The sequence below is a fragment of the Pseudonaja textilis genome, chromosome 5, assembly GCF_049901715.1.
Source record: "Pseudonaja textilis isolate UNSWEBS1 chromosome 5, rPseTex1.2, whole genome shotgun sequence".
Classification (NCBI taxonomy): Eukaryota; Metazoa; Chordata; class Lepidosauria; order Squamata; family Elapidae; genus Pseudonaja; species Pseudonaja textilis.
The window spans coordinates 23917862-23932664 of NC_141994.1; the positions used below are offsets into that span (position 1 = coordinate 23917862).

The following is a 14803-nucleotide window of genomic DNA, read 5'->3' on the forward strand; positions in this document are numbered from 1 at the left end:
GCTGCTGGGGGTTCTCAGGGGTTTTGGGGGCCCTAGCTAAGATTCTGCAGAGTTCAGCGAACCCCCAAATCCCACTCCTGGCTGTTCCCACCCACCCCACCCCACCCTGCCCCTCCAAGGAATCCCCACATGGCCCGTTTTGGTTGCAGGTCAGATCAGTGCATGCACGGACACTCAGGGAGGGCAAAAAACGTGTCTCCTGGAAGTTTGGGCCTGTTTCCAGCTTCCAGAGAGCCTCTGGAGCCCTGGGGAGGACGTTTTCACCCTCCCGGAGGCTTGAGAAAAGCTTCCGGAACCCGGGGAGGGCAAAAATGCCACCCTCCCACCATGATGCAGAGATGGGGCCAGGGCCCTCTGACATTTATCAGATGCCTTCAGAGTCGGACATAAGTGGGGAAGAAGAACAGATGAAGATTGTTCCAGATGTGCGTATGCACAGAGCTGTCAGGAGAAGGGAACAACTAAGGAACAGGGGTCAACTCAGGAGTAAAAGCACAAGTGGACGCTTCAATGGCCCCTCCTATAGGGAATAAATAGGGGCAAAAGGGGAGGGGTGTTTGTAGGAGATAATTAGTTGGTTTAATTAGTGTGAAGATTTGCTTGTCTGAGTTCGTGCCTCACAGAGACTCCTTGCCAAGTATTTCCTTTTACAGTAGTGCAACTGGAAGCTCTCGGCCTGGCAACTATCCAAGGACTGATGAGGTCTATTCTTGCCATTAAACCTGGGAAGGATTATTTCCGGGACTTTTCTGGGTCTGAATGCCAGGAATTTACATTAACCAAATAAAAAGAGGTCATTGTTTTTCCGGGACCAGGAGTTTGCTTCGTGATTCTATTCAACCTGGGTCAGAACAAATGCTACAATGGTCATTCATTGTGAACAACCATCGTAAGTCCCTTTTTTCAGGGCTGGTGTAACTTCGAACAGACCCTAAACAAACTGTTGTAAGTTGAGGATTTGCTGCGTTTCAGAGGTGGTATTCAGGCAGGTTCTGACCAGTTCTGGAGAACCGGTAGTGGAAATTTTGAGTAGTTCAGAGAAACAGCAAATCCCACTTCTGACTGGCCCCGCCCCCATCTATTCTCTGCCTCCCATTGAATCCCAGCTGATTGGCTGGGTCTTCTTTGGTTGCCTTGCACAGGAGAATGGAGCTGGAAAGCAGGTTAGTGGGGTGGGGAGGGAATGCAAATTTTGCAATATCCTTCCCCGCCACACCCACCAAGCCATGCCCACAGAACTGGCAGATTTTTTTTTTTAATCCCACCACTGCTGCATTTCCCAGTAAACGTTCTTCTACAACAGCCCCTTTCCATTCTGGCTTACCTGGAGGTGGCTGACAATGCAGAATGGGTGAGGTTTGTGAAGACCACAGGTGGAGGTGACAGTGAGCTTGTTGGCTCGGCCAATCAGCAAATCCCCTGTAGCCGGATAGCAACTGCCTTCTGCACACCCATAGCTGTATTCTGGTCCTTGACCGGCTACGAAGGCCCAGAGACCTAAAACAAAGAATGTCAAATGAAGAAAGCATTTATTTCATTACGGGGAATTAAATACTGCTCAAAACCCCGAAACCATGATGGTGAACCTATGGCACACATGCCACAGCTGGAAGGCAGAGCCATTTGTGCGGGCACGGGAGCCCCAGCCAAACTTACCTGCACTGCGCATGTGCGCGCCTCCCAGCTGATTTTGGGTCTGTTTGAGGCCGTTTTCATCCTCCTGGAGCCTTGAGGGGGAAGCCTCTGCAGCCCCAGGAGGCTGAAAAATGGGCCTTCCGGAAATACCAGAAGTGCTGAAACAGGCCTGTTTTCAGCCTCCCAAGGCTGCGGAGGCTTCCCTCAAGCCTCCAGAAGGGCAAAAACAGCCTCAAATGGGCCAAAAATCAGCGGGGAGGTGCACACATGCACAGTGCAGGTAAGGGCGCAGGGGTGCTGTGTCTACATGCGTGGGGGGGCACATTGCATTGCGGTTGCCCGCACATGTGTGCATGGGCTTTTGGCACACCACAACAAAAAGGCGCATGGCATTGTGGGTTCCGGCACACACATGCACTTTTGGCACACCACAACAAAACATTTCGCCATCACTGCCCCAAAACATCTCTTTGGAAAAACTGAGAAAAGAAAGCAGGGTATTGTTGTTCTGTTCAGGGAAACATTTTCCATATAGATGGTGTCCTAGGATTAAAATCAAATTACTCTAAATTCTATAGCAGGGGTCCCCAAGACTTGTGGACTTCTAAAGTTGCCAAGTTTGGGGACCTCTGTTCTATAATCTACGGAGCTATCTGTTGGGTCTAGGAATTAAGGCACCAGGCTTATTGGAGACTGTGAGTTCTAGTTCTGCCCTATCTATGAAAGCCAGCTGGGTGATTTTGGATCAGTCACCAGGAGACCTGTGAATTCTAGTCCCACTTTAGGCATAAAAGCCAGCTGGGTGACTTTGGGCCATTCGACATGAGTGGGTGAGTTCTAGTCCGCCTTAGGCATGAAGGTTGGCTGGGTGACTTTGGGCCGAACACCAGGAGTCTGTGCGTTTTAGTTTCTACCTTAGGGATGAAAGTCAACTAGACAACTGTTATCAGTCACTCTCTCTCAGCTCAAGCCATGTCACAAGGTCGTTATTGTGGAGAAAATAGGGGGAAGGTGTGTTGGATAAATTCACCACTGAGTTATTTGTAAAGATAATAAAGGGAAGATATAAATAATAAAATAAAAATAATAGTAAAATAATAAAAGAGAAAAGGAAAGGGAAGGCAGAGGAGAGGAGAGGAGAGAGGAGGGAAGCGGAGAGGAGGGGAGGGGAGGGGAGGGGAGAAAGAAGGGAAGGGAAGGGAAAGGGAGTGGAAGGGAGGGAAGGGAGGAAGGGAAGAGGAGAGGAAAGGAAAGTGGAGGGGAGGGGAGGGAAGAGGAGAGGAGGAGGGAAGGGGAGAGGAGGAGAGAGAGAAGGGAAGCAGAGAGGAGGGGAGGAGAGGGAAGGGGAGAGAAGGGAAGCGGAGGGGAGGGGAGGGAAGGGGAGCAAAAGGGAAGGGAGGGAAGAGGAGAGGAGAGGGAAGGGACGCGGAGGAGAGAGGAGGAAGGGAAGGGAGAAAAGTGGCTTGGGAGAGAAAGGCGCCTTGCTAAGAGGGGGTCACCCCAATAATTTCAGGGTCCCCCGTCCTCAGGATGGTCTCCAGCTGGACCCTCCCCCACCGCCAGAGAGGAAGGCGACCCAGCCCAGCGCAGTCAGGCAGGCGACGGAGGCGGCAGACCAACCCCGGTTCCCACCCCACGAGAGAGGCGGCCAAGGCAGCCCGTGGAAAACCGCGCGCCTTCCTCCAGCGTGCTTCCCCTGCGTTTGGGATTCCGCACAGCCCCCCACCCCACCCCCACGCGCATTGCTTGCCCCGCGTGGGAAGAAGAAGCCGCGCAAGGGAAGAAAAAAAGAAAGCACCAGGAGGTTTAAATGCGCTTCGGGAAAGCGGACGGGGGTCTTTTGAACGCGTTGGCGGCGGCAAGCGAAGCGGGGCGCTTGGGGGACCCCCCACACACACCCCAACTCCGAATCGGTCGCCTTCTCAACCGGCCTCGACGAAGCGCAGAAAGGAAGGCTCGGAGCACCGTTTCGGGCGACAATCCTATCAGGCCCAACGTTTCATAATGAACAAGAGTTGGAAGGGACCTTGGAGGTCTTCTAGTCCAGCCCCCTGCTTAAGCAGGAAGCCTTATACCATTTCAGACAAATGGTTGTCCAGTCTTTTCTTAAAAACCTCCAGTGAGAAGGAAGGAAGGAAGGAAGGAAGGAAGGAAGGAAGGATAACAGCATTAAAGAATAACAAGAGTTGGAAGGGACCTAGAGGAGGCTGGATCTTACACTTAGAATAACTTTATTGTCCCTTTAAAATGTACACTAATCGGCATCCATTAAAAATGAAATTGCGTTGCCCACAGTTCTCAAAGGGTCGCCCCCTCCCATATACACTACATAAAACATGAAAAAATAAATGAATGAATAAACGAACGAATGAATGAGTGAATGAATAAACAAACAAACAAACAAATAAAATACAAAACTATGCATATACCCACATATATCATATGTTATATATTATTATTGCACACGAGAACTAGACACAAGGAGTTTTTTCCTCAAACGCCATCCCTCTACTAAACAAATAATTCCCTCAACAGTGTCCAACTATTTACAAAGTCTGCATTACTATTACTATTAACCTTCTCATCACTCTTTATCGCCCATCCCCTCCCACTTGTGACTGTATGACTGTAACTTTGTTGCTTTATCCTTACCATTTATATTGACTGTTTCCTAGTATGATTTGATTGCTTATTGTACCCTATGACTATCATTAAGTGTACCTGATGATTCTTGACTCTTGACTAATGTATCTTTTCTTTTATGTGCACTGAGAGCATTTGCACCAAAGACAAATTCTATTCAATTCTATTCTATTCTATTCTATTCTATTCTCATTCTCTTCTCTTCTCTTCTCTTCTCATTCCTTATTCTATTCTATTTCTATTCTATTCTTATTGTACCCTATGACTATTATTAAGTGTTGTACCTTATGATTCTTGACTCTTGACGAATGTATCTTTTCCTTTAAGTATACTGAGGGTATTTACACCAAGACAAAAAATTTTGTGTATCCAACCACACTTGGCTAATAAAGAATTCTATTCTATTCTGTTCTATTCTATTCTATTCTGTATCCCATCCCATCCTATTCTATTTAAATTCTATTCCTATATCCTTCTATTCTATTCTACCCTATGACTATTACTAAGTGTTGTACCTGATGATTCTCGACTCTGGATGAATGCCTCTTTTCTTTTATGTACACTGAGAGCATTTGCACCAAAGACAAATTCCTTGTGCGTCCAAACACACTTGGCCAATAAAGAATTCTATATCTATTATGTGACACGGTGAAACAACACAGTTTAGCTTAGATGTGTATAACTCGTATCTGAGACCTCCCCCAACAGATCCCAAGAAGTCTGCCCGTCGGGATCGGGTGCCGGATCCCTCGGGATCTTTCCCTGCCTCCCAACGACCTTTGTCCTTAACACAGGGTCGCTCTGATTCAGGGCCGAGCGATGCGTTGCGAAACGTTGGCAAAGTTTTCACAACTACCCCTTTGAGGAAGCCCCTTGGATTAGGCCGGATGGGTTTGATGAATCCAACTTGGAAACGGGGATTTTGCGGATCCGGCGTCTGTTGAGAGGCGGAAAAACCATCCGGTTTTGCAACCCAAACCCCCAAAACCTCGCAACCTGAATGCAACTGGAGGGGTCTAGAAGAGCTAGGAATGGATCCCAGGCAATCCCAAAAGCAAGGGCGGTTTTCAAGAAAAGACCCCGGCTGGGAAGACGCGAAGGGACGAGAAGGGGGTCTGCGCCCCCAAAGAGCGCGCAAATCTCCATACAAGGGCCGAAACCTCTGCAGCAACCCAATGCAGCATCGTTGACTCGAAGCCCCCGTCCCCCCAAATCCCCGCTCCCGCTTTGCAGCTCCTGCTGCCCGCCCACCCATCCTAAAAAAACCCCATCCTTTCTCCGACTCCCCAAAACTTTTGAGCGACTGAGAGAGAGAGAAGGGGAGGAGAAGAAAAGGAGAAGAGAGAGAGGGGAAGGGAGGGGAGAGAATGAGAGCGGGTGGGGGGAGAATGAGTGGGAGGGAGAAAAGAGAGAGAGAGAGAAAGAGAGGGGAAGGGAAGAGAGAAAGAGAGGGTGGGGGAGAGAGATAAAAGAGAAAAAGAGAGGGTGGGGAGAAAGAGGGAAGGGGAGAGAGGAAAAAAGAGAAAGAGAGAGTGTGAGAAAGGGAGGGAGGAGAGTGGGGACAGAGAGAAAAAGGGGAAGGGGAGAGAGAGAGACAGAAAAGAGAGAGAGAAAAAGAAAGAGAGAGGGAGGAGGAAGGAGAGAGAAAGGGAGGAGAGAGAGGGTGGGGAGAGAGAAAGAGAGGAAGGAAGAGACAGAAAAGAGAAAGAAAGAAAGAGAGGGAGGGAGGGAAGGAAGGAGAGAAAGGGAGGGAGGAGAGAGAGGGTGGGGAGAGAGAGAAAGAGGGGGAAGAGAGAGAGAGAGAGACAGAAAGAAAGAGAGGAGGGAGGGAAGGAAAGAGAGGAAGGGAGGAAGGGGAGAAAGGGGAGGAAGGAGAAAGAGAGGGAGGAGAGAGGGTGGGGAGAGAGAGAAAGAGGGAAGGGAAGAGAGAGAAAAGAGAAAGAAAGAGAGAGGGAGGGAAGGAGAGAAAGGGAGGGAGGAGAGTGGGGGGAGAGAAAGTAAGAGACAGAGGGGCAGAGAGAGAAGATTCCACGACCCCCAAATTCTTTCCAAGCCAAGTCATATTTTTTTCAATCGTGCATCGCCCCCGCATCCGCCTCTCGGCCCTAAAATAAAACAATCAAGCAAAGAAATCAACTTTCTTTTGGGGGTGGTGTGTGAAACGTGCTTCCTTACCTAAGAAACAGCCAAGAGACACCTGGAAAACTCCCATCTCTCGGGGCTTCGCCGGGACAGGCAGAAGGAAGAGCGAGAGAGAGGGGGAATAAAAGAAAGGAAGCCCCTCCCACTCGGAACCTCCGCTCGGCTGGCTTTGGCTAGAGGGCTCCTTTAGACGGGTGGGGGGGTCGTTGCGTGCCTTTTCTTCCTCCTACGAGCCGGAGGGACGCGCAGCGCCTTTTGAGCCACCCACCAGCTCCGACTGCGCTCCTCTCCTCCCGGCCGCCGCTGGAGAGTGAGAGAGAGAGAGAGAGAGTGAGAGAAAGGAGCCCCTCCCTCGCGGCCGGGCGGGGGCGAGGGGGCTGGGTGGGGGGAGAGGCTCTACTTATCACGCAAGCGCTAAGGCTGGGCAGGGGAAATGGAGCAGCCAGGCCCCTGCCATCCGGAGAGGAGGGAGTGGGAGACCCGCCGGCGGGGGTGGGGGAGACTCAGGTCCTTTATCACGCGGGGGGACGACGAATATTTTCCTCCCCCCCCCGGGGCAGCAGCCATCGCTGGAAGCTTTCAAGCAAAGATTGAAGAGCCCTGTGGGTGTGGATGGATGGAGAGAGAGAGAGAGAGAGAGAGAGAGAGAGATGTTTGATAGATCGATCGATCAATAGATAAATGATAGATAGATAGATAGATAGATAGATAGATAGATAGATAGATAGATGATGGACGGACAGACGATGATGGATGGATTGTTAGATAAATAGATGATTGATAGATTGATAGATAGATCGATCAATAGATAGATGATAGATGGATGGATGGATAGATAGATAATTGATAGATAGATCGATAGATGATAGATAGATAGATAGATTAATAGCTGATAGATAAATAGATGATAGATGGATGGATAGATGATAGATGGATGGATGGAGAGAGAGAGAAAGAGATGTTTGATAGATCGATCGATCAATAGATAGATGATAGATAGATAGATAGATAGATAGATAGATAGATAGATAGATAGATGATGGACGGACAGACGATGATGGATGGATAGATAGATAAATAGATGATTGATAGATAGATCGATCAGTAGATAGATGATAGATGGATGAATGGATGGATGGATAGATAGATGATGGATGGATGGATAGATAGATAGATGGATTGATAGCTGATAGATAAATAGATGATGGATGGATAGATGATAGATGGATGGATGGAGAGAGAGAGAGAGATGTTTGATAGATCGATCGATAGATGATAGATAGATAGATAGATAGATAGATAGATAGATAGATGATGGACGGACGGACAGACGATGATGGATGGATAGATAGATAAATAGATGATTGATAGATTGATCGATAGATAGATGATAGATGATAGATGGATGGATGGATGGATAGATAGATAATGATGGATGGATGGATAGATAGATAATTGATAGATTGATCAATAGATGATAGATAGATGGATTGATAGCTGATAAATAGATGATAGATGGATGGATAGATGATAGATGGATGGATGGAGAGAGAGAGAGATAATTGGTAGATAGATTGATCAATAGATAGATGATGGATAGATAGATAAATAGATGATGGATGGATGGATAGATAGATAGATAGATAGATAGATTGATGATTGATAGTTGGACTAGAAGACCTCCAAGGTCCCTTTCACCCCTTCTATTCTATGCTATGCTATGCTATGCTATGCTATGCTATGCTATTCCTATTCTTAGTTTTTCTATTCTATTCTGTTCTGTTCTGTTCTGTTCTGTTCTGTTCTGTTCTATTCTATTCTACTCTACTCTACTCTACTCTACTCTACTCTACTCTACTCTACTCTACTCTATTCTACTCTATTCCTATTCTTATTTTTTCTTTTTCTATTCTATTCTATTCTATCCTATCCTGTCCTATCCTATCCTATCCTATGCTATTCCTATTCCTATTCCTATTCCTATTTTTTCTTATTCTATTCTATTCTATTCTATTCTATTCTATTCTATTCTATTCTATTCTATTCTATTCTATTCCATTCTATTGCCAATTGCCAATCATTTACATTTTGATCATATAACCATGGAGATAGTCCTAACTGCAAAGACCAGTTGTAACTTACTTTTTTCAGTGCCGTTTCAACTTTGGTCACTTAACAAACAGTTGTAAACCGAGCATTACCTGTACTTGGATCATACTAAAGGCACATTCATGTCATCTGACTGTCTAAAAAAAGAACAGACATCGAAATAAAGTAAAGACCAGTTGTGTCTTGGCTTTCTTCAAAAGAGCGGCCTTTGTCTTTTAAACTCAGATAGACTGCTGACTCTAGTCCAGATGGGTTGTGATGTGGTTGTGTTTTGAAGAGGGCAAAGTCCACATTTTGGACAGAGAAGATGGCTCGTTTGAAAGAGGGTCCAAGAGGCCATCTATGTCCAAATTGAACAGTCCTACCTCAGCAGAGAGGGAGGGATACGACATCATCCATCTCCAGTCTACTACAGTCCTTTCAGCAGTTCCAAGAAGGCTCCACCCCCATTTGCACAGGCAAACCTCCAAGTGGCCTCAACAACCCTCTAAAAGGATACAAATGGCCAGCTTTGTCTGCAAGGAGCATAAATCCTTCGCTTCTCCACCATCCACCCAGAGCTGAAGCAGTTCATCTCCATATTATCTATCTCCAGTCAACAACACAGACCTTTCAGCAGTTCCAAGGCGGCTCCACACCCATTTGCACCCATTCAGGTGATCCTGAGGACACAGATTAAACCTCCAAGTGGCCTCAATGCCCCTCTAAAAAGAATGCAGATGACGAGCTGTCTGCAAGGAGTATAAATCCTTCCAGTCCCCCACCAATCCAGTTCAGTGGTGGGATTCAAAAAAAATTTTTTTTTACTACTGGTTCTGTGGGTGTGGCTTGGTGGGCGTGGCAGGGGAAGGACACTGCAAAATCCCCATTCTCTCTCCACCCCACTAACCTGCTTTCCAGCTCCGTTCTCCTGTGCAAGGCAACCAAAGAAGACCCAGCCAATCAGCTGGGACTCAATGGGAAGCGGAGAAAAGATGGAGTTGGCGGGGCCAGTCAGAAGTGGGATTTGCTGGTTCTCGAAACTACTCAAAATTTCTGCTACCAGTTCTCCAGAACTGATAACAGATAACAGATAATCAGATAACAGATAATTAGAGTTGGAAGGGACCTTGTAGGTCATCTAGTCCAAAGCCCCACCCAAGCGTGAGACCCTACACCATTTCTGACAAATGGCAGTCCAATCTCTTCTTGAAAGTTTCAAGTGATGAAGCTCCCACAACTTCCAAGGGCAACTGCTGTTCCATTGGTTGATCGTTCTGTCAGAAAGTTTCTCCTTATCTCCTTGTTCAGTTTCCATCCTTTATTCCTTGTCTGGCCTTCAGGTGCTTTGGGAAATAGCTTGACCCCCTTCCTCCTCTCTGTGGCAACCCCTCAAATATTGGAAGACTATTCTGTCTCCCCTGGTCCTTCTTTTCATTAGATTAGCCAGTTCCTGCAACTGTTCTTCATATGTTTTGGCCTCCAGTCCCCTCATCATCCTGGTTGCTCTTCTATATACTTTTTCTAGAGTCTCAACATCTTTTTTATAGTGTGGTGACCAAAACTGGATGCAGTAATTTAGGTGTGGTCTTACTAAGGCTTTGTAGAGTGGTATTAGAACCTCATTTGATCTCGATTGAATTCCTCTGTTAATACAATTTAGGATTGCATTAGATTTTTGGGCTATTGCTGCACACTGCTGGCTCCTATTTAGCTGGTTGTCCACTAAGACTCCAAGATCCCTCTCACAGTCACTGCTATTGAGCCTGGTTTCACCCAGTCTGTATGTGTACTTTGGGTTTTTCTTGCCTAAGTGTAAGACTTTACTTTCCTCTACATTGAATTGGAACCTGCTGAATACCACCTCTGATCTGGTCACAGCTGAAGAAGCTTCTTGGAGGAGAAGTGAAACATCTTCAAAAGAAAGTCCACTTGCCTCTTCAAAAAAAAAGGCACTTTTGGGACAACCATGGCCTGAATGATGGAGAATCTCCACAGACCTAAGCCAAGCTCAGAGAGCATCAAGGACCTCTCCTTTCAACCCTGAGCTACAAATATTCTCCTTTATTTTGAGTTTTCCCCTGCAAATACCCCTGGATTGACCCTTATCTTGAGCATTTGACTCTGTTGTTTCATCCTCTAACCCCCACTCATTTAACCTCAAACTAACCACTGTCAACCTCACCCCATTCCTAAGAGGTCTATAAGGGGCATGCATAAGTGCATAATCATGCCTACTGTCCCTGTCCTATTGTCCCCATTTATTCCTACCTATTTCCTGTATTCTTGTTTATACTTACACCTATTATCTTGTAAGCAATTGACAAATCAAATAAAAAAATTAAAATAAATAAATAAATATTTTCTGCGAGGAGATATATGGTAAGACAGTGTTAAATAAGAACTTAAAGCAGACCCGCCTGAGAAACAGTATTGTAAGATGACTCCTACAAACACACTCAGCTAGTTAGGTTACACTGACTCCAGGAGTTGTGAATAGTCTGGGGTGGGAGGGAGAGAAGGGTGATCTTCCATTATCCTGGCCACATTTGTGAGGGGTGAGTCATGAGAGAAAACTCCAAAGGCTCTTAAACCACTCAGAGATAGCAAAACCCAGCAAAAAACCCCTTATCAATAGCTTTCTTAAGGATTTCATCGAAATTAAGATGACCTTTCCTTGAACCTGAAATATCTTTGAAAGGGTCCGCAAAGGCTAGTGTAAAAATGGCACAAAATTTGGTTTTTCTTTGGCTAAAAAGCTGTGTAACATAAAGCCCAACAGCCTGTGGAAAAAAAATATGGCGGGCCACAATTCTTCAGCATTTCCAAAGGGTTAATCTGAATGGCAAAACAAGCTGCTAAATTAACCTTGAGGGGTTCTCCACATTAGGGACTGTCTGGGATTAATTTTAAAGTCTTTGACAATTGTGCCCAACATTGCTGTTGTTAGTGAATTTTGTCCCATTTTATGACCTTGACTCAGCCTTCCATTCTTCCGAGGATGATAAAATGAGGACCCAGATAGTTGGAGCCAATTTGCTGACACTGTAAACCATACAGAGAGTGTGGTAAAGCATTAGGGAATAGTAATAAGTAGTAATAAGTATTATTAAGGCGTGCATAAGCGCACCAACGTGCCTACCGTCCTTGTCCTATTGTTTCTTTTATATATATATATATATTTTCTTATATGTATCCATGTATTCATAACTCTGTTTTTACTTATACCTATTATCTTGTAAGCAATTGACAAATAAAAATAAATAAATAAATAAATAAAACTAAGTTATTCCTTCCTTCCTTCCCTCCCTCCCTCCCTTATTCCCTTTCTCATTCTACTCCCTCATGGCGTAGTGGTGAGAATGCAGTATTGCAGACCGACCCTGCCTACTGCCAGCAGTTCGATCCTGACCGGCTCAAAGTTGACTCAGCCTTCCGTCCTTCTGAAGTCAGTAAAATGAGGACCAAGATGATTGGGGGCCATAGGCTGATTCTGTAAAATGCTTAGAGAGGGCTGTAAAGCACTGAGAAGCAATATATAAGTCCAAGAGCTATTGTTATGAGTGTGACTGCCATACTGACATTTTCTGATGCCCATAGACACCTGAATTGTTGTAAGTTAAGGACTACCTGTACCCAGTCTTCAGCATCTAGATTATGAGGGTAACAATTCACAAAGAAAGTTCCAACATCTGCGGGGAGGTGATTAATAGCAAATGAGAAACAGGTTTATTTTCCAGGCCTTGATCTTACTCGGTTTCCGTTCCTCCGTGTGAGGAAAGGAAAAAGAAATCTTGCCCTTTAAGGAATAGGCAAAGTTCTTTCCTTTTCTGGATTCAAGTTTCCCTGCTGGGAGAAATGCAAAATGTTTTGGTCAGCTGCGTTGAAAGTCAGAATCAGTTTATTAATAGGAAGGCAGAAAAGAAATCTCACAGCGTTCCTAGGATTAATCTAATAAGTGGGTAAGAAAACCCCTTTCTTATACTTTTCCAGGTCCTTTGATTTGGAAGTGAAGTCTTTGATTTGTGTGTGTTGAATTCCTGTCTTTGAGATTGGGATCTTGGTTTTATGGTTGTGATCCTTTGTAGTTGCTTGTTTGCTATCATGGTTCCTTCCTGCCATGACTTTTGGTTTGCTTTTCACAATTTTTTTATAGCTTGTCATCTATTTGATTTCTATGGGGAAGGATCTTAGCTAGTTTGTATGTTTTTTTCTCTGTATCTCATTCCTGTAATTTTCTCCTTCCTTTGTTGTGAAAAGTAAGCTGGCTCTAGCTATTTTAATAGCTCTACTTGACAAAGGGTGGGGGCTGTTTTCCTAGAAGAGAGAGGAATCATAACTTCCAACAGGTACTTCCGTCCTTTGCAGGTAGAAAACCATATTTGTACTTGTGCAGGTATAAAATAGTATTTCATGCTCATTTTTATAGAAGGCAAAAAAACAGATTAATGCCATTGCAGGAAACTACATTTGCTGAAATTTGAAGTACCAATAGAAGGTAATGTTTGTGGCTCTGAATTGAACCCCAAGGATTCACTCCCATCAATATTTGAGGGGCTGCCTCAGAGAAGAGGGGGGTCCACCTATTTTCCAAAGCACCCAAAGTCAGGACAATAAGCAATGGATGGAAACTAATCAAGGAGAGAAGCAACTTTAGAACTAAGGAGAAATTTCCTGACAGAGAGGACAATTAACCAGTGGAACTGCTTGCCACCAGAATTTTGTACGCTCCATCACTTGGAGGTTTCTAAGAAGAAACTGGACAGCAATTTGTTCAGAATGGTATGGATTCTCCTGCTTGAGCAGGAGGCTGGACTAGAAGACCTCCAAGGTCCCACTCAACTCTGTTATGCTGTATTTGTGGTTGTGGGCTGCAGAGAGAGGTCTTTGAACCTTTGGAACATTATTCCAGAAAGTTTCTCCCTCCCTCCATCCCTTTGCCCTGGACTTTGGGGGAAGGGAGAAATGGTGGAAGAAAGTCAATTTATTACCTCAGGGTAAAACCTTGTCCTGTTCCTCAGTCAATCAGTTGGGGAATGTAGGCCTGGGTTGGACAGGGGGGAAAGGCACGAAGTCTCGGTCCAGCTGCTACTTCTCAACTTTTCCAGAGAGTTCCTCTAGCTTTTCTGACCTAATGATTAAACCCTCTGGGCTCCTACAACAGGGCCCAGCAAGTTTAATCATTAGGCAGCCCAGGCGAAACTATCTGGCCAGAGAGAAAAAAACAGCACACACAACCCCAGTAAATAAATAAATGTTGGATAAGTCAGCCTGAAAGGCAAGATGAAAGCAGTTGCCTCCCGCTGGGATTATAGGTGCTTTCTGGGAATTAGCTGGGAGAGAAAGATTTCTAATTAGAGAGCGAGGAAAAAATAGTTGTGGATCCTTTGAGTGAAAGGAGAGGGAGATAACTAACACCAGGTGTTCAGAAAACCTTTAATGGGGAGGTTTCCAAAGCTTTAGGGCACCTGAAAGGTCATGAGAATGTGTGTGTATGTTTTTAAAAAAACAACAAAAATGCAGTCCTTTTAAAAAAAAAATCACACACACTCACACAAGTTTTTTTTTTAAATTTTAACATACAATAAATCCATTCCAATTCAATCACATGTCAATCAGGTACATATTTCATGTGCTTAGCAATTACTACTAATATTCTTCTTAACGATATAACCATATAATAATAATCACATTCTCATATATATATAATATAGGTAATATTCAGTATATCTATTGCACTAGTTTCTCTTATTGCTTTATAATTACGCAGAATGCCTTTTAATTAATTTTATTTTCTAGCCATTTATAAAATGAGTCCCATACCATGTGATATTCACGTTCTTCCTTTTTTTTCTCTTTTAAGTAACACATACACGCGCACGCACACACACACATACACACACAAGTTTTTGTTGACTGGAACTGGTGGTCCTATCCAGAAAAAGGACTCTATGACCTTTACTTAAGGCTCATCGTGGCTTATCTGAAAGCCAACTGTGATGTACACACAGCGTGTAAATCTACTCCCCATCCTGGCTTAAGAGAAGGAGATATTGTTGTTTGGTTCTTTTAAAAAGAAATTGCTCAAATTGAAGGAAAGGAGAATTTCTCTCCCCCAACGGGCCTTTTGGTGCAGGAGCTGAAACTGTGGTAGTGGGTTATAGAATGAGGATAACATAAAGCACTGTTTCTATCCTAGTCAGTTTCACCAGCTAAGGATGATCCTTAACTCATTGACTCCTGAAATCGTTCTAATAACAGGGACTCCTTGACTTACGACCACACTGGAACCCAA

At 44.9% G+C, this 14803-nt stretch overlaps 1 protein-coding gene across 2 annotated transcripts in view; it reads right to left on the reverse strand.

The window, feature by feature from the left end:
• Window positions 1-13641, reverse strand: part of LAMB1 (laminin subunit beta 1) — a 90596-nt gene extending 76955 nt beyond the window's left edge. The window contains exons 1-3 of one of the 2 annotated variants that reach the window (XM_026701246.2): window positions 13500-13641; window positions 6454-6723; window positions 1325-1497 (exon numbers count right to left, since the gene is read on the reverse strand). In XM_026701246.2, the coding sequence (XP_026557031.2) occupies window positions 1325-1497; window positions 6454-6490 (210 nt within the window). In that variant the 5' untranslated portion in view covers window positions 6491-6723; window positions 13500-13641. The remainder of the gene's footprint in view (window positions 1-1324; window positions 1498-6453; window positions 6724-13499) is intronic. The other variant, XM_087935533.1, reaches the window with a different exon arrangement.
• Window positions 13642-14803: the final 1162 nt, after the last annotated feature.